We start from the raw sequence: 21,492 nt of genomic DNA, 5'->3' as shown, positions 1-21,492 counted from the left end.
GTAATGCATTGAGGAAGCATTACGTACAATCCCGCCATTTTTTCTATCATATTTTCGCATTTACAAGCCAACTTTTAAGAATTACGCAACTTTCTTGATTTTTCGTATGTATTAGCCCATAGATCTAGTGCCTCGGAACACCCAAAAAAAATTCTGAAAAAACCTTATGAGGACTACTGTAATGAGTTGAGGAAGCGTTACATACAATCCCGCACTTTTTGTATTAAAGGCATGTGCACATGACAACCAGGTTTTGAAATGTTAAATAGAAATAAGGGACCTAGAAAGAATAAATTTTCTGCTTTTATCTTGTTCCTATTTTATCTTTCCGCTCTTATTTTGTTTCGTTGAGTTGAGACTAACTTGTCTTGGTGGAAATAGACAAATGTCATCAAGCCCATTTTTGGGTCGTGACAGTTATGTCTAGAACATATGTGTAGGGAAATAAAATGAATAACAATATGATCATAGGAAGAAAAATCACTTTGTCAATGCAGCAATTGGTCCCAAAAAAGCAGAATGAATATGATAATACAGGCACTCACAAATATTTTGGGATAGATACTTATTTGATTGATTAATTGACTTAACATTTCTTTCCATTACAGTCACTCACAAATTAAAATTCCATCAATCCATCAACAAAATAAAGTAAAGCACAAATGAAAGAAAATGAGAGAGCATGTTACAAAAATTCTGATCAAGGAAAAATTTGTGAGGTTTTTGAAGATACATTCACACATGATATACATACAAGACAACGATTTTAGCGATGATGATGCTCTGATTCGCGGCTATGCTTGTGACTAAGAGTCCATAGGTGTTAGGAGATCTCACCATGACAGTCAATCCTCCATGACAGACACTTAGAGAAGGAAGTTATCTATCATATGTTCAATCACATCTGCGCCATCTGAATTAAGCCAATAAGTTTTCACCTAAATTAAGCAAAATAAACAAAATAAGCACAATAGAACACTAGAAAGAAATTCCGAGAAGAAAGTAAAACAAAATTCACAATTTAGTTTTAACACGCCAAAGACAGAATATACAAAGCACTTTGCAACGATTACAAGTCCTGATATGTCTAACCGTTTAGATTGCAAACAGACAAAATACTGTTAGTTGCTGACTTTGCCTAATATGTATAACCCTTTACATTGCAAACAGAAATTTGTGTTCATTGCTAACATCTGTTTGCACATAATAGACCAAGAAAAGGTGATGACCAGATACTACTCCTGCTATTTTGCTGCTGCTTATTGCATGAGGCCAGAGACAAGAGAATGCATGTAGAGATAATTGCAAAAAGAGGAAACTTTGAGAGGGAGCATACTGTTATAATTGCACCGTAGCCAACAGACCATACAAATATAAACTAAAGTTCTCACAACAAAACTTCTTCGCTCCATATCCTTAGACTAGAATGAAAACAAACAAGTTTTGCTTTGTTAATTACTCGGGCAAGGAGATCACCAAAAACAATTTACATTCTAACTCTGATGTAATCCTGCGGGTATTGTGAAATGTATGTTCAGAAAATGTCATCCACCAATTCGGAAATTAAAGCATTGTAAATTAATGGATACACTTGCAGCAAAAGTGAGCTCAACATTGATAACAGATTTCCTTCTCTCTGTGTAAGAACTTCCCATTGTAACTGACCAATCAAGATTTAAAAAAAAAAAGAAGAAAAAAAAAAAGCAGCTTCCTCAATATAGACCGAACCAGTGGTATCTCTGAATGGTCATCCATTTGAATAAGCTAAGGCATAGCACTTACAGTTGAAGCTAACAGTTTTCAGCAAAAGGCTCAAACAATCTACCAAGTCAAAATTTTAAAAATTTAAAAGTCGAATACATAATAAGGAAAACAAATATAGTACATGTGGCTTAACTAGAATCAGCAAGAAAAATGGATGTACAGCTTACCTGAATAGTATTGTGTGCAACATATCGTTGTCTGCTTTCATGAAAGCTAACATCAATTCGTTCCCATGGTACTTGTGTAAGGCCTTCAATCATCTCCTCTAAATGGGCAAAGAAAGGTTATGTGAGAACCCCATTGATGCAAAAGATCGTGCAGCAAATAACCACATAGTAGACTATTACCAAAAGAAGAAAAAGGATGGACAAAAGAAGAGCTGAATACTGAATAAAATGTACTAATTGTCATTAAGATGTTAGTAATCCACGAAGTCCTCTTCTAAAATCTCCGGAAGCAGCATGCCAAAAGAATGAATAGCTTTATTACATAATTTGCTATTAGTTATAACAATCTGTCTGGAGAATAGATAAAGGACTAAGACTATCACCAACAATCTGCAATACCCGGGTCATCAAGGATCCAAATCACTATGGGTTTGACATCTGCTTTATTATTATTCTTATACCAGAACAAATTAAATATTAGTCCTGGACATAGTCGAAGGACCTCAGTTTCCCCAAATCTTTAATCAATTATTCAATTTAATAAGTTATTCTAATTAGAAAACTTTCACTATAAAGTATTCTAAGTTAAAATAGGAAAAACTGTGTTGCTGACATCCTACTGCTCAAAATCCTGTACATATCAGTTAATGCAAAGGTTTTCTTGTTTTTTAATGAAATAATATTAAAGGATAACTTACGTGATATCAACCAATTTTTCTGCCTGCGGAATCAGAAAGCTAATAAGAATAATATATATTATAACCTTTATTATCAAAAATGTGTGATGCACATGTGATAAACTACAGTTGAAGTAAAAAATAGAGCAAGTATCGTACATTATTACTTTATTTTCTTCCTTTGAGTGGGGTTGGGTATGCTTCAAAAATAGAGGTAAAGGGTTTACAAACCTTCTAAATCAGCCATTTTCTTCCCTTCCAGTGAAGATACTTTATGGTTGATATCCAGAGTGGTTTCTTGCTCAACGTTTACGATATGTGGGTATTTCTGATCCTTTATTTGAAGGTTAGACTGGAGAAGAATGAAAAGAAAACCATTTACACATAAAAGAACAAATTAGTACTCTTAACACACAATGCAGATAAGTCAACTGAATACCAACCTTTGGAAGTTCATCCTGACGACGGATTGATGATGTTCTCCATCCAACAACATCTTAGAGATGAGTTAAGGATAAAATAACTCTAGTATTGGTAAATTTCATATAACCATGTCATGTAATACCTAGAACTACAGCCTACAGCTTCACATGGTACATAGAACCGAATAGTACCAGGAATAGGTTAAGACGAAGGATTATAGTCAAGGGTGCTCAAGGAGAATTCAAGATAATTCTACTGTGGAAGAACCCATATGAGGAAGAGAAGGAAGGTTTGAACCCAAGTATTCTCTGCCAAGAAGGAGTGGCATTTGTGATGATCAACAGGCATGAACCAAATATTGCAGGCGACAACTAATAGGGAAGCAATGCGGAGAATATATGCAAGGAACCGTAACATCAACAACAAGGTGCGATCACCTAAACATAGTAAACAACATATGATAATAGATATGAAAAGCCAAAGACTATATGAATAGGCTAATACCATGACAAACACGGTGCTCTAGACTACCACAGAGCCAAAAACTACATGAATACGCTATTACTAAGACAAACGCCCAACTACCTACCAGCCTACTACCCTTATCCGCGACCGCCACACCCTCGTACCTAAGGTCATATTCTTGATACGCTGAAGGTGCATCGTATCCTATCAAATCATCTCTCCCTAATACTTCTTCAGCCTACCTCTGCTTCTTCTCGTCCCTACCATATCCACCCACTCACACCTCCTCACTGGGCATTTGCACATCTCTTCTTCACATGCTCAAACCACCTCAGTCACCTTTCCGTCATCTTGCCTACCACGGAGGTCACTCCCACTTTGTCCTGAATATCCTCATTCATACCCTTATCGCTCCTAGTATTCCCACACCTCCATCTCAACATCCTCATTTTTGCCACTTGCATCTTTTGAACATGGGAGTTCTTGACTGGTTAATGTTGCACCTCATACAACAAAGTCGGTCTAACCACCTTTGCATAAGCCATATGTCCACCTCTCCTCATTTTCTTTGCTCTCCACCAACTTTGCATAAGCAACCTTCTTTGCTTCCACTTTGCCTTGGACTTCTCCATTCCACCACCAATCACCTCAATGACCAAAAGAGTTGCCTCTCAAAACCCCTAATACCTCTTTAGCAATCCAGTTGCTTCCCTAGAGCAATTAGTTGTTTTATCCCACATGTTGTCCGTATCTCCACTACTCCCCCAAGCCCCCATCGTCATTAACTTCTCCCAATCTCCCAGGTTCGAGCAGGGGTCAAGCCACCCCATTTGATTCTCGATCAGTCATGGTCCTTTTTTTGGAAAGCACGATATAGGTATCACCAACTCAAATTTTTTAGCAAAATCCAGAAGCGAAGTTCCTCCTCTATTTCTAACCCTAAAACCAAAACCTCCATGCATACCATCAGAACTATAGTGGTTGACCCGATGTAACCATTGAAATCTCCACCAATGAAAAGCTTTTCGAGTGTGGTATACCCCTCACCACCTCATCCAAATATATACTCCTAGAAGTGCTTCTTGACCTCCTCATCCAAGCCCACTTGCAGCATGCAAGTACTAATAATGTTCACAGTAAGCCCTCCAATGACTAGCTTAACCGTCATCACCCAGTCATTGATCGTCCTAACCTCCACCAACTGCTCCCTAAGTTCCCATCTACTAAAATGCTACTCCATTCTTTTCCCTCTAGTCCTGAGTACCACAACTTAAAGTCGTCCACATCTGAGGCATGGCACCTACCCATTTGGTCTCCTAGATGCAAGCCATGTTAATCTTTCTCTTCTTGAGAATCTTCACTAGATCTATGTCTAGAAGACCCCTCAACCCACTTACCACTTCTGCCCCTCACCCCCGGCCCCGACCGAAGACATGACCCCAGTCCAGCATCGCTCACCAAAGCCACTAAAGTAGATGCAAACTAAACAACAAACAACTGGAATATATACTAAATCAATCACAAGGGGGAATCGATATAAAATACAAGTTAACTAACGAAAAATAGCAAGTGGCATGACTAGTCAGAAAGAAATAGTAGCTAAATAGAAATTCAAACCAACGGTAATGTATACTAGTCATAAATAAAGAAAAATATCCCTCTAGAATTTTAAATGAGACAGTTCCACAATTAAATAGGCATAAAATAGATGTGTTGGGTTAAACTCATCGCCATCTATCAACAAAATATCTTAACGTACTTGGCCCAAAAAGAATTAGTTGTCCACTTGAAGGGGTATTTCAGACCTAAATTTGATGAGTTAAAATAACCTACTTTAACAATTTAAACTTATAGATATAGACAATTCATTATGTGAAAAAAAATAAGCACGCAATCCAAAACCTTAAGGTTATGGATGGAATAATGCAAGACCCTTATTAACTGCTCATATCTCCAACATAGGACATTGTAACTCAACACCATCCTGATCATAATGCCAAGATTTGGGGTTCACACGCGGACTTAGATGAGGAGTTAGTCATGAGAGAAGAGGCTTAATAACTGTTGGCACAGATACAATGTCAGCAATTAGATAAAGGACGGTGAATATGTGCAGACACCTTTGGATACAATATATATATATATATATAGTTTCATGTTATATTTCTCCATTGCGGGACAATATAACTTAATAGTCTAATGTTCAAGATGGAAAACCAACTCAGATTTTCTTTGTCATAAATACTTATACATAGAAGATATTTGTTAGAAAAGCGTGAATAATGTCGAAACAACATAAAAAGAAGATGAGTTAAGAGAGGGATAAAAATTTCAAAACTGAGACAGCTCAGAAGCATTCTGGTCTGGGCAATGTCACAGAAAAACTCTTAAGTTGTGTAGAATCTCGCAGGAATAACAGTTGGGATAATGACCGGAAAAAATGGACATAATAATGGCAGGACAGAGTAGTGTGCACCACAAAATGATAACAAAAAATAAGCTCAGTTGCCGGAATGATCATCTGAAATAAGTGCAACCCAAACAACAACAGAACTACCAAACAACAACATCATACCCAGTGTGGTCCCACAATTGGGGTCTGGGGAGGTGAGGTGTACGCAGACCTTACCACTACCTTTGTGGGATAGAGAGGTTGTTTCCGATAGACCCTCGGCACAAGACTATCGTTTTTCATAACAGGCTTGAAAAAATGCAAAATTAAAAAAGTTATAATGAAAACATTGAAGAAATGAAAGTATGGACAGCAAAAATAGTAAAGATAACCAAAGTAAACGAAACAATAGAAGTAATAAAATCGAAGAATAAGATCTATCATAATAATAAGAATACTGGAAAGGAAGCAAATAGGTGTTCCAAACTAGAACCATGCCAATTTGACTTGGCGGTTAAAGGAATGCCATACAGATAGATAATGGAAAAACTAATCTTGGTAGAAAATGTTTAATGAGATACCATTCAGTATGGTATGTAGGTATGCATATACTTCTACTAGAAAAATGAAATCTACTTGACAAGGCACACCAGTTAATAAAAGAGGATTGGATGTCATCAAAGCTAGAACTCAGATCCCTTCCCAAGAAACAAAAAATCTAGAATGAGCAGAGCCATATTGAGAGGGATAGGAGACAGATCTATTCACTCCACTGCATAAAAATAGGGAACACCAAACTAGCAATACCACACGTGGAATCTTTATCACCCTTGTTGATTATTGGCCGTAAGAAAAAAGCTGACCCACTATGACCAGTCTGTGACCAAGAGCAAAAAATCGTCTGGAGCCGACCCTTTGGGCCAAAGCAACCTTCAAAACACGGGGAAGATGGGTCTGGTTCTCTACCCTTTCCACTTAATGCCAGAGTTAGTTTGTTTGGAGCAAGGCTGATCCTGTGACCTAAGACAACCTTTACCAACTGAGCTAACCCCCAGGGAGATTAGTTCACTAGCACATCGATTAAGAGAAGAACTTTTGAAATATTAAATTCCAGTTGGAGAGAAATATCTCATTAGTTGCTTGATGTGTCAGGGAAGTTAGTAGTCAGTTGGAAAGATCGCACACCTAGATAAACAATAGAGAGAAGTATCATTTAGATTAGTTTGAAGTTTTTGACAATAAGTCCTTCACATTAAGGAAATACACCAAGTTTTACGGAAAAACAAAGGAAAGTGGGTCAGTTATTGAGGATGAAGTTATCATTAGCCTGATGCAGATGGAGGTGTTAACCATGCAACTGGCAGGTGGCATCACAGCATGTCAGTATTAGGTGTCTACTTTTGTCGTAAGTCATTTACAGCATAGTGTATCGGTGAACACTGATCATCCATATCAACACTACTTTTAGATTTCATCATAAAGCATTTAAAGGGTGAATATCTTCTCAAATCCAGCATCGTCCATTTTAAAAAGGTCAAATTCCCTGACCTAAACATTAAAATTTTGGTGGAAGCTTTAAGGAAGAACAATGACATCATCTTCAATCCTAACTGCATGTACTGAGGCTGTATTCAAGAATAGAAATTTTACAAGATGACATCAAATTTATGAAAACCCCACTGACATAGCAACATCTAACTTGTATAGGAAATACCAATCAAATGAACATCCCAAATCATAAAGTTTTACTAGCCCAAATATAACTATTCTGAGGTTTCCCTTCAGAAACATTTGCAGACTACACAAGCGTATTTATGTGCTTAAAGCATATAACTTATAAAAGAAACCTGAAAAGAAAAATTGAACTCATAGGATACGGTCATAGTTTGCATTTGCATATGCCACACGACGCTTAAATGAGCGTAATCCTGACCTACACAGAAAGCCATAGGCGGTGTTACATAATAATGCATTTGCCACTTCCCTCTAATAGAAAAAAGGTATTAAAATTGATACTGACATGAACATGAGATCATCTGAATCATTGACCATCCTTAGGAGGAGGGGAGGCTTCCCATTATCTTTATCAGTGAGGAATAGGTGCTTTCCAGATCTCCCAGCAATCCAGTGAGCAGTTTGTAATGCCCCTTTCTCCAGCAACGGAAGACCGCAGAGAAGTGGCAGCTGGATAAAACAGAGAAATTACAACGAAATAGACAATTAGTATGGTCTTTGAAGTGATCTAGGAAATAAAGTTTATTAAGAGATCAAAGTTAACTGATTTATCGAGATACGCAAGCTTTTGATGAAAATTTAAAAAACAATAGTTGCTTGACTCAGTCCACACAATGATAAAAATTTAAAACCTAAACTTACAAACAAACAAAAAATAATAACCAAAATAGAGGAATGTTATGGGTAATCTATCCCATATGCAGGGACAGAACAAAGTAAAAGGCAAGCTCAATAGAAACGGTTTTGAGGCAACAATGTTTAAATGGGTGTGGCCTCTAAACAAACAAATTACCAATCAAAGAAACACATATATCAAAAATAATGTGTCTCCATACCTATTAATGAAATGAAAGTGCAATCATACAAGATTGAAACAGGAATAATTTGACAGAACGTGCAAGTAGCACATGTAAAGAATAAATAAGAGAAAGATGGTCTTACTATGTCCTACCAAAACTTCAATACGCATTGTTTGTATGTGCAACATTGTAAAATTTGAATGTGCTAAAAGCAGACGAGATAGATTTCATATGGAGAAAATTTATCTCAAAGTACCTCCAATCACTTGGATCCAAGAAGACTTAGCTTAAAAAAAAACTGAATAGGAGCAAATGATCCATCAACGTGATCAACTAGTAGGTATTAAGGTCTTTCTTATTGCTAGACTTACATTAGGTCCATTATTTTTTTAAACTGAACTTACAATAGGTCTATTATTTACCATGAATTTTGCTAGATTGGTTCGAGACATATATCCCAATGTAGGGATAAATGCGAGATTGTAGAGACTCTTAGTTTGCATTGAAAGACAATGTATTCAGCATTGTACTGAAGTAGGCTTGATCAAAGCTGAAGTAATGCAGAAACTTCAAATAATCTACTTAAACTAGTTTAGGATTGAAGCATAGATATTGCCAAGAAGATGAAAAAAAATTAAAAGACAGTTATGCTCGCAAGTTAGGACGGAAACAATTTTTTTAGTGTCTAAGGATGGAAGCAATTCTACCCCCCCCCCCCCCCCCCCCCAAATAAAAAAAAATAAAAAAATAAAAAACAGAAAAGACTGAGGATATCATCTTTCTATAATGAAGTTGCTTACGTTAGTTATTTAATCGGTAAAAATGGAACCAACCAGAAAAAGTTGAATTGACAACTAATATCCACTAGTCACAAGAAAAAAGCTTGAAAATGAAGGCAGAAAATGTATGTCCTTATGTGAAGCTTTTGATAGATGCCTACGCTCAAACTTGCCCAACTAAACTTCACTTTTCAGTAATTAAGCATTTGAAGTGGAATGACTACAATGAAGTTCGAAAAGCAGATAGTAATTGCTAAAGTTGGAGAAAAAATCGACCAATGAAGAAACTATGAGATAATAAACACCTGTTTATGCCCTCTTGAGCCCAAATGCGGAGTTGCAACTGTTATGAAGTTCACAGGTTCCAAACCAGCAACAGTTTCTTCAGAAGACTGCTTGTGGCACTGGTCAGACACATTCTCTTCCCTGACTAAGCAGGGGCCATTAAGACCAGCTACTTCTGTTTTTATTGGAGGTTCATACAACCTCCCAATAGCATATCTTGCTACAAGGCCACCCAAGGAGTGAGCAACAAAAGAGATCTTGCGCACCCCAGGCCACCGTTTGATCACATCCTCCACCTGCACTATAAAGCAGCAGGGTTTTTTCAAGCCTCAAATTACTTATTCTAACAGACTTACATTTGCTAGAAATTCATTCGATAAGAACCTATTAAAATCAGAAAGTCATTAGCGAAGTACCTCTTTTGCAAGTCTCTCGCCCATCCTGTCAACACCATCAAAGGTCAACATTGAATAATTGCACTCACTACCTGGCAAGTCAGAAGATGTTATCGTCAGTTCAAACAACCTCAGTTCATCTCAATGGCTAAGATATGCAACAATCAATTGCACAGCAAAATACATACAAAGAGAAAAACAAAATGAAAATCTCGGACAATATTATTAAAGGCACAATAGAGCTGCACTTCAGTCTTACAATTTGCTTCAATGCAAGATGTGAACTTTGCCTCACTTGCACAGCTTTTCAGCACAGGCAGTTATGCGCTAACTACTAAGTAGTGCTTTACGGGCTATAATTTGAAGATTCTACCTATCACCCCAACTAGATGGAAAGATAATATTAATGTGTAACAATGTTTCTACTATAGATCACTGATATAGCAAGATAAAGTTATATGCATAACCTACTAGTTTGTCACAACCTAAAGTGACATAGCCCATTGTAAACCAGTTGAACTTCCCACTTCACATTTACCGTGAGATTGATGTCCAAAGTCCACTTCCAAGGACATAATACATAGATAGACACCTTAAATTGACATGAACTGGCACCCCAACTTTGAAAATGCACATCTAGATACCTTAACTTGGTTTCAGTTGGCCCCATGAGTACACTTTTCTGGATGTGCATTCTCAAAGTTGGGTGTTCACGGGGCCAATTTAGACCAAGTTAAGGTGTATAGATGTGCCTTTTCAAAGTTGGGGTGTGTAGTTGCCAGTTGAGCGAAAGTTGAAGTGTCTATCTATGTATTCTGCCAGTTCCAAATTATACTGACCAAGGAACTTACATTTTTCAACACGGATGCCTAATCCCTATTCATGAGATCACATGGACGAACTTTTCAAAAGTACCTACAAACATTCCATATGCATTTCATCCAAGTAGACCTAACGTAAGCCTCTCCTTCTACGTTAATAAAAACATCAAAGGGTCATGGTTGTCTTTCGGAACAACCCCAAATTACCATTAAAATTCACATAATTGTCGTGCACAGTGGTATAGTGATCCCTATGCCGCGCCAGATCTGGTGTACGCTATCACAAACAAATTCTTACACTGAAGTAGCAGCAGTAATTCTGATTCTAAGGCAAAAATGACACAACCCTGCTGCAACCCATTGAAGACATTTGACAAAATCCAATCCACAGAAGGGAGAAAAAGGAAACAAAGATATTGTGAACATGCCAACTCTGGCTATTTGGACTGGATAAGATGCATCCACACAAATAAGTAACAACCGGTGGCTGCAATCTGAAATTGATTATTACTAAAGTTGGACTTACAGTGAACAACAATTTTATCAGGGAGCCTTTTGACAAATCGCTCAGCGGCATATCTCCAATCTGCAGAACTGCAAGGCAACAGAAATAAACTATTAAGAAATTTGGATTACTGGAATTAACATAAAGAGAGGATGTTGTTCCACTTATACCTGCTGAAAAAGCAGGAACTATAAGACAAATGAAAGACAAAAGCGCATCATTTTGAAAGCACCACAGTTATAGACATATGAACTCCACAGATCAGACCTACCATTACAATGAGATTTGGTAGCACTCCAAAAGTATGCAACATTTTAAATTTTCATCAGAAGTGTGTCGGGGGGTTCTTTGAAGCATATGCATAAGTGTTCTGATAAGATTTTCTTGGTTTCCTATTACTCTATAATTTTAGCACCAGTAAGAAATAGCATGGAACATATGGAAGGAAAGAAATGGTAGAATTTTTAAGGCAGATCCAACTCCATTCAAAAGATCAAATGGAATTGTATTAGTTCCTTATGTTTTTCGTGCAAAGAGCATAGTATAGATGATGAAATACATATAGTAGATTTCATACGACTTTTGTAATTAATTCCACTCTGTAGCATACTTTTTGGAGGTTGCAACATATCCTTTAATGGTGAGGAATACAAAGTTACAAGTTTAAAAAAAATGGCATGACAATGAAGTGTCAATGAAAACCAACATTATCCCTCAATTTCTGATTAAAATGATGTTTTTCTAAATTTGTAAGTTACATATATAACTTTGGTTGGCTTTTTTGCTTCTAGTTTATGATAGGAGGTGATTCCCTTTTTCAAGGCCCCTAACCTATTTCTCATTGTCTTCTGAAATTTTTGCAGTTATAACATGGACCCTCTGTATAGAAGTCAAAAGATACTATTGCTAACACCATCAATAAATGATTTCACTTCATTACTTCTTTTATGCTTTAATTATACAGAAATAAAGCTTAAAAAATTATACAGAAATATATTTCCCTTCCCTCTCCACTCCTTATACCAAAAGAAAGATTTGAAAAGGAAAGAGAACACCATTCATAAAGGAGCTATGACATACCTACCAAAAACAGAAACTATTAGAGAGTAAAGTACATTAAAGAATTTTTTTCTCCACATTTATGGAGTAGAATAAGCAGGTAGTAAAAGAGATCCAAGGACATTCATTAGTTACTAACTGGTCATAAGTTGAGTTTCAAAGTTTTTCTTTTTCTGAGAAAGGTAATAAAGTAAGTTGCGTTTCAAATTCTTCATCATGTAATAAGAGCATAATGGACCTAATGTGGCAGTCCCTGTAAGTCTCCAGCTAGCTACAAGCACTTGTAGATTTTCTCTCACTATCATCTCTTATTACTCCAGCTTTTGGCCACATCACTTTTTATGTTTCACGACGTCTGCTTTCAGACAAAAAAGCACAACTGGATACCTTTTCCTTTTCTTGGGATAATTATTCTGGTTGCTCCATTTTTTAAACTAGTCATATCTTAACAATGTGCATGGCAAGTTTCCTTCTCTTGAACAGAAAGTCATCTGAGTGGGATCAAGATCATGTAATGATCCACAGGTTGATTGAGAAGATTGGGACCGAGATAACTTTTGAGAACTTGATTTTCCTAGAGGAAGTAACATCAATGTTTATCTAACTCTCCTTCACTAATTGAAAATTGATTCATCTTGGATGCTTTCGCTTTTGAGAACTTGATTTTGCTCGAGGAAGTAATGTCACAGTTCCTTTTAAGAATGTTTTGTCATGCTTTCTTTAGTATTTTGCCACTACTTCTTCACTCCCATTATTTCTTTATTTCGAAATGCTTTTCCTTGAGCCGAGGGTATATCGAAAACAGCCTCTCTATCTTCTATGGTAGAGGTAAGGTCTCCGTATACACTACCCTCCTCACACCCCAACCCCACTTATGGGATTACAATAGGTATGTTGTCGTTACCTCCCAATGAATATTTATACAATCCTCTTTCTGTTTTTGCAATCGAAAAGATAAACTTCAGCACGAATGTACAAAAATGTGTTTTAAGTACCAAAGAGAAACTGAAGAAAAGAGGAAAAAGAAAGAAACTTTAGTTCCAGCCTACCATAATTATCACTCAAATCCTTAAACACAACAGCAAACAAATGATACCAAAACAAAAGAATCAAGAAAATCATACTATTTCACAATTTAGCAAATTCCTCAAAAACATCAACATGCTCCAAAGAAGAAGAAAATTAATCTTTTTTACCTCCCAACAAGCCCATTGACCATGACAACAAGATGCTCAGGCTGCAACTTAGCCCTAGCAGAAGCTGCATCAAACACATCTTCACCATCACTCACTGACTCAATTTTAACCTTCTGACCCTTCTTAAGACTATTCCTGAAACACCCTCTGCTCAATTTCCTCAACAATTCCATTTTCCCTTTGTCATCCACCCACAACAGCCTACAATTATTGACACCCTTATTGTCAAATCTTGATTTTGACTTTGAGGAAAAGCTCAAAACTGAGCCAGAAAACTGTGGGACTGAAGTTGTTATTGATATTGGGATCTTGGGCTTAAAGGGTTGCTTAATTTTGGTGATCATAGGTGAACGATCAAGAAAAAATGGGCATCAAGAAAGAGTACTTTTTCGATTAAAAGTATGAAAAGAACAGATTTTTATGAGAATTTATTACTATAAAACAAGTCAAATGCATCAAATTATAGATGGAAAACAAAAGGGATCATTTTTATTGAATGCCCTAATTGGGGGTTGTGTTCAATTTTTGAAACTCAAATTTGTGTTGTTTAATTTATGCACTTAACCATTTCATTTCAAGTAATGATAAAAAATTACTTTGATATTAATTTTTTTTAAAAAAAAAATCCTAAAGTAAACAAATTTGTTGGACACATGTTATTGTTTATAAGGCATAAGTTCAGTTTTAGAATGTATGATTTAAGAAATTTGTTCAATGAACGAATGTCACAAGGTACAAGTTATACTCGATATATTCAGTTTTACATTCGATTATGCTTTAAGAAATTTATAGTATAAAATTTATATTCACAAGGCACAAGTTATGTGGTATAAGGCATAAGTTCAAGTTCAAATTTAGAACTTTATGTCTTAAGAAGTTGATGCTACTGAACTTATGTTTTAAGATAAAAAAAAAAAAATTATGTCTTTCAAGCATAAGTTTAAATTTAGAACTCTATATCTTAAAAGAAGTTTGTACTATTGAGTATGTCTCAAGGCACAAGTTATATCTATTGTACTTATGTTATAAATAACAAGTTATGCAAACTGCATTTATGCATTAAGACAAAGTTTTATCGTATCTATGCCCTAAGTCACAAGTTATGCAAACTGAATTTATGCACACAAGGTATGTCTAGTTATCTATTGAACTTATGGTCCAAGTAAAGTTCTCTATAAGGAATTATCTTACGAATTAGATAGTACTAAATTTATGTCTCAAGGTAAACATTCTTTAAAAAGGTTTGTCTTGCAAAATTAGGTCATTAAGAATACTTTGAAGCATAAATATTCATTAAATGAGCAACAACTATCAAAATTAAAGACCACCAATTTGACTTTGAAGCATAAATATTCATTAAATGAGCAACAAATATCAAAATCAAAAACCACCAATTTGAGTCATAAAAATTAAAGATCATTTGAAATAGGGACAATGAAACATTTGCTTTAGACCCAAGGCCCCAAAAAAAATGGTGCCTCAAAATTTTTAGTTAATAGTAAATTTTATAATATTATTTTTGCTTAATAATATAAAATTAAAATAAAATAAAAATTATATTAAAAAAGTTGACTACTATTTTATATTAGATAATATTTTAAGATTTAAATTAGACAATCGACATCTTCATATTAGTAAATATAATCTCATACAATATTATCCAACGAATTGTATTGCAAACAAGTGAATATTAAAGACTTTATGTTTTCGGATACTACTTTTTTTTTTTAGATAAAAATGAGGCATATATAACCTATGGTCTTGTAGGAGCTACAGGCCGTGTAAATTTTGGAAAATGAAAAGTATGTGTTATACTTGTATAACCAGTTACTTTGCTGGATATGAAGAGTAATACTGTCAAGGGTATAACTAAATATAAGCTTATCTCTCTATAATGCGATAAATATACATAGGCTAATACAATCGAAACCAAAACAAAACACATCGCCAACAAAATTAAGAACTCCGCGCAGGGCTGCTTTTCTTCATTATCTTTACAAGAACACCACTCCAAATCCTCTGTGTGTTGTCTTTCTTGTTCTCTGTGATGGTGATGGTGTTCTCCTTCAACACTTCTGTGATGATTTTTCTTAACTAAACTCATGTTGAATACCAGAACACGCTTGAATCTTGTTTTCGAATGGATTCAGCTACAAAACACGCTTGAATCTTCATCCCATTGCTCATTCAAGAATCTTATGTGTTTGAGAGAAGATTTTGTTTCTTGCAGTTATTAAATTATTACGCATCTTGGGAAATTAATCATTTCTTGCACATTAAATTAGCACGAATCTCTCAAAATTGAAGTTGTACATTTCCATTATTTTTTTCCTTATTCTTAACATATTATCCATTGCAATTTACATAATAACCCTAAAAAAAATTGAATTAGATATTTTATATATCTTTTAAATAAAAATTCATATATAATTCTTCTATTTCAATTTATTTAAAAAATTGAATTGCGTGTGTTTTATCAACGTGGGTTGAGGACTGCTCAAAATCTGATTTTGCTACTATCATTTTATTTAATGCGATTGACACATCTTACATGTTTTGGATAAACATTCTTAGCTTCAAGCAATATTATCCGCCATATGAATTTGTTCTCTACGTTGTATCCATGTCGATCATAGAATATTTGTATGTATATGTGAATTTGTGCATGACTCACGAATTCCAATAATTGAAGAAAGAAGTTGAGAAGAGAAGGCGATACTATCTTTGATAGTGGCGTATGTGAAATTTTTTTGAAAATAATGTCACATTTAAAATAGCAAACAGATAAATTTATAATGAGATTATGCAAAAAGTAACTTAAATTATATCAATAAATCTTTTTCAAGAACTTTTTGGGAATATACTTGCTATAAAGTCATGATTCTTAGCGAATATAATTCATCATTAGTAAAAGTTTTGGCTAGGTGGTCTGATTGATTTGAAGTTACAATTTAGGATAAATTACAAAAATCTCACCTTTTAGTTTACTTATTACCATTATCTCCTATAAGTTTTACAAATCTCCAAAATCCCTCATTTTTGTGCATCAGATTAGTGTATCTCGTACATCAGATTAATGTATCAGCGCTTATATCATTGTATCTTGCGCATCAGATTAGTGTATCATGTATAAAATGTACATCAGATTAGTGTATCATGTATAAAATGTAATGTATCTTACTTAACGATTAATGTATCTCGCGCATCAGATTAATGTATCAACGCTTATATTATTGTATCCATTTGAGGGATTTCTGTAATTATAAACTTTTAAGGTATCGATTGTAATTTTACCTTTAAAGTATGTGATTTATGTAATTTGCCCTAAAATTTAAACGAAATCAAGGATTTGAAACTTGCACACTCCGTATATTTTTCTTATAGAAAAAACTCAAAAACTTTAAGAAGCGCATATTTTTATAGTGCAAATTGTTCAAAGTGATTGTTGTCATTTTATAATCTTTTTTTTTTTTAATTAAAGGGATCATTTTATAATCACTAAGGGTGTGCCGTTAGGAAAGAAAATATATTTTGGAAATTCCCAATTTTCTCATGTTGGTTAAGCATTTTCTCTAGGAATTCCTTAATATGAAAGTAGGGAAAATAAACTATACTAGTAATATTCCATAATAATTACGTCTTTATCACCCTTTGACACATCCCATCTTCACCCCTTCCTACCCATAACCTTCATCATTATCCAACCTAAATATCCCCCAAGTAAGAATCAGAATTTTCTTTAATGGACTTTATTCGATACAAATATAGATGAATTGGATCAAGATTTCAAGATCAAATGATGATTATTATAAAAAATAAATAGTAAAATTAAAGTTCTTTTACCTTTGACGAGATATCTCAATTTCGAGCTCTAGAATTACAATTCTTTTTAGTAGAGAGTGCTAGAATTCCCCTAATGGGCTTTCTACCACACAAACACGAACTATTAGTTGAGCCAATGAATTTCAATACTATGTGACTCAATATTTGTACTTAATCACCCTTATCAATTATCATACACAAAATGTCATTACATATTAATTTTGAATCAAGAATAATGTTATAACCACAAAACATCTCTATTCCAACGTCAATAAGTTTTTTCACCAACATAATTTCTAGGAGGAAAATAATTGCAAATCATGAAAACATCACAACTATCACAAACAACTCTAGTACTCTCCACACAATTTGTGTATAATGCTCACAAAGTTGCCCTTCAACACAAGAATTTGATGCATAATCATAATACTTCTTCTCATGATCAGCCCAAGTATTAATTACCAACAAGATTTGACTTGCTCCATTTCAGTAGTCCCTCAATATTTAACTAGAAGAGCCGGGTTCAAGCCTTCAGAATGAAGATTCCCTAGTAAGGATCAATTTTTTCTTTAATGGATCTTACTCAGATGAATCTGGATGAATCAGGTCAAATATTATGAAGACCAGATGATGAATATATACATATAAAAAGAATGGTAAAGGTTCATTTTTCCTTGACTAGATGTCTCAATTTCGAGCTCTAGGATTACAGTCATCCTCCGTAGAGCGCTAGAATTCCCCTAATAGGCTTTCTATGACACAAACGTGAAATATTAGTCGAGCTAGTAGATTCACACCCCAAATATTTGTAAACAAGAAAGTGGCATACCATGTGACTTGTTACTTGTACTTAATTAATCACCCATGTCACATAAACAAATTTATCAATTTGAATCAAGAATAATAATATATATAACCACAAAACATCATTATTCCAACATCAATAAGGCTTTTCACCAATATAATTTCCAGGAGGAAAATAATTACAAGTCATGAAAACATCACCACTATCACAAATAACTCTAGCACATCCAACTTTCCTAGTACTCTTCCACACAATTTGTGTATAATGCCCACATAATTGCCCTTCAACACAAGAATTTGATGCATAATCATAATATTTTTTCTCATCAGCCCAAGCATTAACAGCATCTGTTGGAGTCCAAGTATTTCCACTACCCCAATAAATATTTTCACCTAATTTAAAATAACCTTCTTCAAATGAATGCATAAGTCTACAATCTTCTCTTCTTGAACTTGCCCACCATTTTGCATAATTTTCAAGATTTGAATCCCATGTTAAGGGTAATTCCATTTTTGTTGCTCTCACTAAATTGTGATGAAATAAGAATTGAATTGCTTCTCCTAAGCAATTCCAACATAATTGTTTTGAGATTTTGTAGATTGTTTCATTATTAAGGTTTTTTAGACTTGTTTGATCAAGTGGTGATAATGATTTTGAGGGGATTTGGAGGGTGTGGATTGAGGTGATTGATGAAAGGAAAAATAGAAGAAAAATGAAGATTAATAGAGACTTCATATTTTTTTTGGTTATGGAGAGATAGATTGATTGTTTAATTTCTTTGGGAATTGAAGTAGTGAATAATGTGGCTAATGTCTTTTATTATATAAGAGTTCAGGAATATTTGGATCTGCACCACATTTTTGGAGTGAATGGTATTTTCTCGATCCCTGCTGAAATGCTTTGTGTACTAATTAAACTATTCTTTATTGGATGATATTGATTAGGATCGATGTAGGTTCAGGAATATTTGTTTTATATTGGAGCTCTACACCACACTTTTGAAGTGCAATTTCTTGAATCTTACATGAACGTGAAATGCTTTGCATACTGAACAATTTTTTATTGGATGATATCGATTAGGATGTAGGTTCAGGAATATTTGTTTTATATTGGAGCTCTACACCACACTTTTGGAGTGCATGTTACTTTCTTGAACCTTACATGAACGTGAAATGCTTTGTATACTGAACAATTTTTTATTGGATGATATCAATCGATTAGGATATGTAGGTTCAAGAATATTTGTTTTATATTGGAGCTCTACACCACACTTTTGGAGTGGATGTTACTTTCTTGAATCCTACATGAACGTGAAATGCTTTGTATACTTAACGATTTTTTATTGGATGATATCGATCAGGGTGTAGGTTCAGGAATATTTATTTTATATTGGAGCTTTACACCACACTTTTGGAGTGCATCCTACTTTCTCAAACTCTACGTGAACGTGAAATGCTTTGTGCACTAAACTATTTTTTTTATTGAATGGTATCGATTAGGGTGTAGCTAGGTTCGATAATATTTGTTTTATATTGGAGCTATACATCACACTTGTGGAGTGCACGTTACGTTCTCGAACTCTACGTGAACATGAAATGCTTTGTATACAAAATTATTTTTTATTTGATGATATCGATTGGGGTGTTTGCTATATATGATTGAAGTCATTATCTATGAATTTTTTAATTTTTTTAAAAAAAAAGGTATTTATGATATTTTGTTGGTGAGTAAATAATATTGGAGGAAAGAATATCTGTTGAAGGTTAATAATAATATTGAGAAATCAGGTAGCATTAATTCTGACGAAATTTTTGAGTATCAAAGCATGATTATAATATCAAAGTGTTGATTGGAGCAACTGAAATGATAAAGCTAAAAGTTTAAATCAATTATCTTTCACTAAAATTTCTTTTTAAATATATGTGAACTATTAATTATATATGCAAAGTTATATTTCTTCTATCTCAATGTATGTAGCGTATTTAAAAAATAAAATAAAAGAAATAATAATTTTCTATATTTAGAAATAATTTAGCTTTAAACTTTCTATTTATTTTTAATGAGATAGTTTATAATCACACAAACTTTATTTAAACTATTGTTTTCAGAAAAAAAGTTCATTATTTTTTTTTTAAATGCGTAACATTAAATGAGACCGATGGAGTTATACAACTTTAATTTTATTTAGTTTTTAAATATGTAAATTTTATATAAATGAACTTGAGCAAAAAACAGTAAATGATTTATTCTCAGATGTCCATACTTTTGGCGGACAAAATTACCTGATTTCTATGTTATTGAGAGGTAGCAACAATGCCCCATAAAATTAATTGAAATACATATAAGCTAAGCTGGTCCGAACACCACTTAATATTAGTGTTTTTTTATGTGGAAAAATATTGAATATAATTATTTGATATTTGAAATGCACACAAACTGACTCGAACATCGCTAATACTAGAGTTCCTTTAATTGGAAAATTGCATGTTATGTGGGTCGATCATACAAATCATTGTTGTAATATTGTATGGTTGTAAAGATAACAAAATAGTGGTGGCATTTGACAATTTATGCAAAGATTGGCCATTTTTTGTCATGGCATTGATTAATAATTGCTCGTGAGCTATGGCATCATGTTATATGTTGAGTCCGTGAACTCCTTTTTTTCTTTGTTCTATCAGATAGTGACAACTTGACAACAATTGTCCATTAAAAAATTTCCACATGGCACTACTAGAAAATCGACATGTATTCACAGCGGTTGGATACTATTTGTCATTGAGCCTAGAATATCTAGACTTTGCTAGCCAGGACGAAATGGACACGAGAGTAATCGGTTATGAGAGCTCGACACAGATAAAATGGTCCATTGAAAATTTTCTATGTGGCACTACTAGCAAATTGCCACGTCTTGCAGCGGTTTGAATACACATGGAAAAAATAATGTATTATTTGTCACTAAACGTAGAATATCTCAACTTTGCTAGCCAATATGAAGTGGATATATGAGTGATCGGTTATGAGAGTTTGATGCATTAGACCAGAAGAAGAGAAAGAAAGGTCAATATTTGATTTACGGGCTTTCACAGAGTTGAGCAGCACGTTGTTTTTTAAACCACTAAAAAGTTGTTATATTTGTTTCATTTTACTTATCTTAGTTTGATTGGGATATGAAGTTTATGAATGTAAAAAAGATAAATAAATATTATGATCTTAAATCAAAGATGTATATGTCATATTAAATTTACCTTTTGAATTTTATGATTTTAAACATGTCATATCAATCCTATGAAAATTTAATCGTTTTGTTTAACTAAAATGAAATTGGAAGTAAGAACTTAAGTCAATTTTCATTCTTCTGAGGTTCAAGACCAGCCCAAGCTGAAGGCCCAATTTAAAGTCT

General features: G+C 34.2%; 2 protein-coding genes across 2 annotated transcripts; both read right to left on the bottom strand.

The window, feature by feature from the left end:
• Window positions 1-557: 557 nt before the first annotated feature.
• Window positions 558-13,864, bottom strand: LOC125877821 (uncharacterized). Its single transcript, XM_049559087.1, has 10 exons — window positions 13,463-13,864; window positions 11,229-11,296; window positions 9,903-9,973; window positions 9,507-9,782; window positions 7,909-8,072; window positions 7,766-7,821; window positions 3,052-3,104; window positions 2,840-2,960; window positions 1,932-2,029; window positions 558-938 (listed from the first exon to the last, which is right to left on the bottom strand). Exons 1-10 carry the CDS (start codon window positions 13,804-13,806, stop codon window positions 867-869), a joined length of 1,323 nt encoding a protein of 440 aa, XP_049415044.1. The 5' UTR covers window positions 13,807-13,864; the 3' UTR covers window positions 558-866.
• A 4,319-nt stretch (window positions 13,865-18,183) lies between these two features.
• LOC125877822 (pathogenesis-related protein PR-1-like) lies at window positions 18,184-18,976 on the bottom strand. The gene has a single exon (XM_049559088.1). It carries the CDS (start codon window positions 18,822-18,824, stop codon window positions 18,225-18,227), a length of 600 nt encoding a protein of 199 aa, XP_049415045.1. The 5' UTR covers window positions 18,825-18,976; the 3' UTR covers window positions 18,184-18,224.
• Between the last annotated feature and the right edge of the window lie 2,516 nt (window positions 18,977-21,492).

Source organism: Solanum stenotomum, chromosome 9 (assembly GCF_019186545.1).
Source record: "Solanum stenotomum isolate F172 chromosome 9, ASM1918654v1, whole genome shotgun sequence".
Classification (NCBI taxonomy): Eukaryota; Viridiplantae; Streptophyta; class Magnoliopsida; order Solanales; family Solanaceae; genus Solanum; species Solanum stenotomum.
The sequence above is the reverse complement of the archived record's forward strand: the minus strand, read 5'-3'. Positions and strand labels throughout refer to the sequence as shown.

What these genes read in the sequence shown, in the direction of transcription:
- LOC125877821 (XM_049559087.1), bottom strand. Translation starts at nt 13,806, where the DNA reads ATGATCACCAAAATTAAGCAACCCTTTAAGCCCAAGATCCCAATATCA. An exon ending in GCTCAAGAGGGCATAAACAG is followed by an intron (nt 8,073 to 9,506) that starts GTGTTTATTATC and finishes TGTTTTATCCAG; the next exon opens with CTGCCACTTCTCTGCGGTCT. An exon ending in TGCAAATGCAAACTATGACC is followed by an intron (nt 3,105 to 7,765) that starts GTATCCTATGAG and finishes CTCATCTCTAAG; the next exon opens with ATGTTGTTGGATGGAGAACA.
- LOC125877822 (XM_049559088.1), bottom strand. Translation starts at nt 18,824, where the DNA reads ATGAAGTCTCTATTAATCTTCATTTTTCTTCTATTTTTCCTTTCATCA.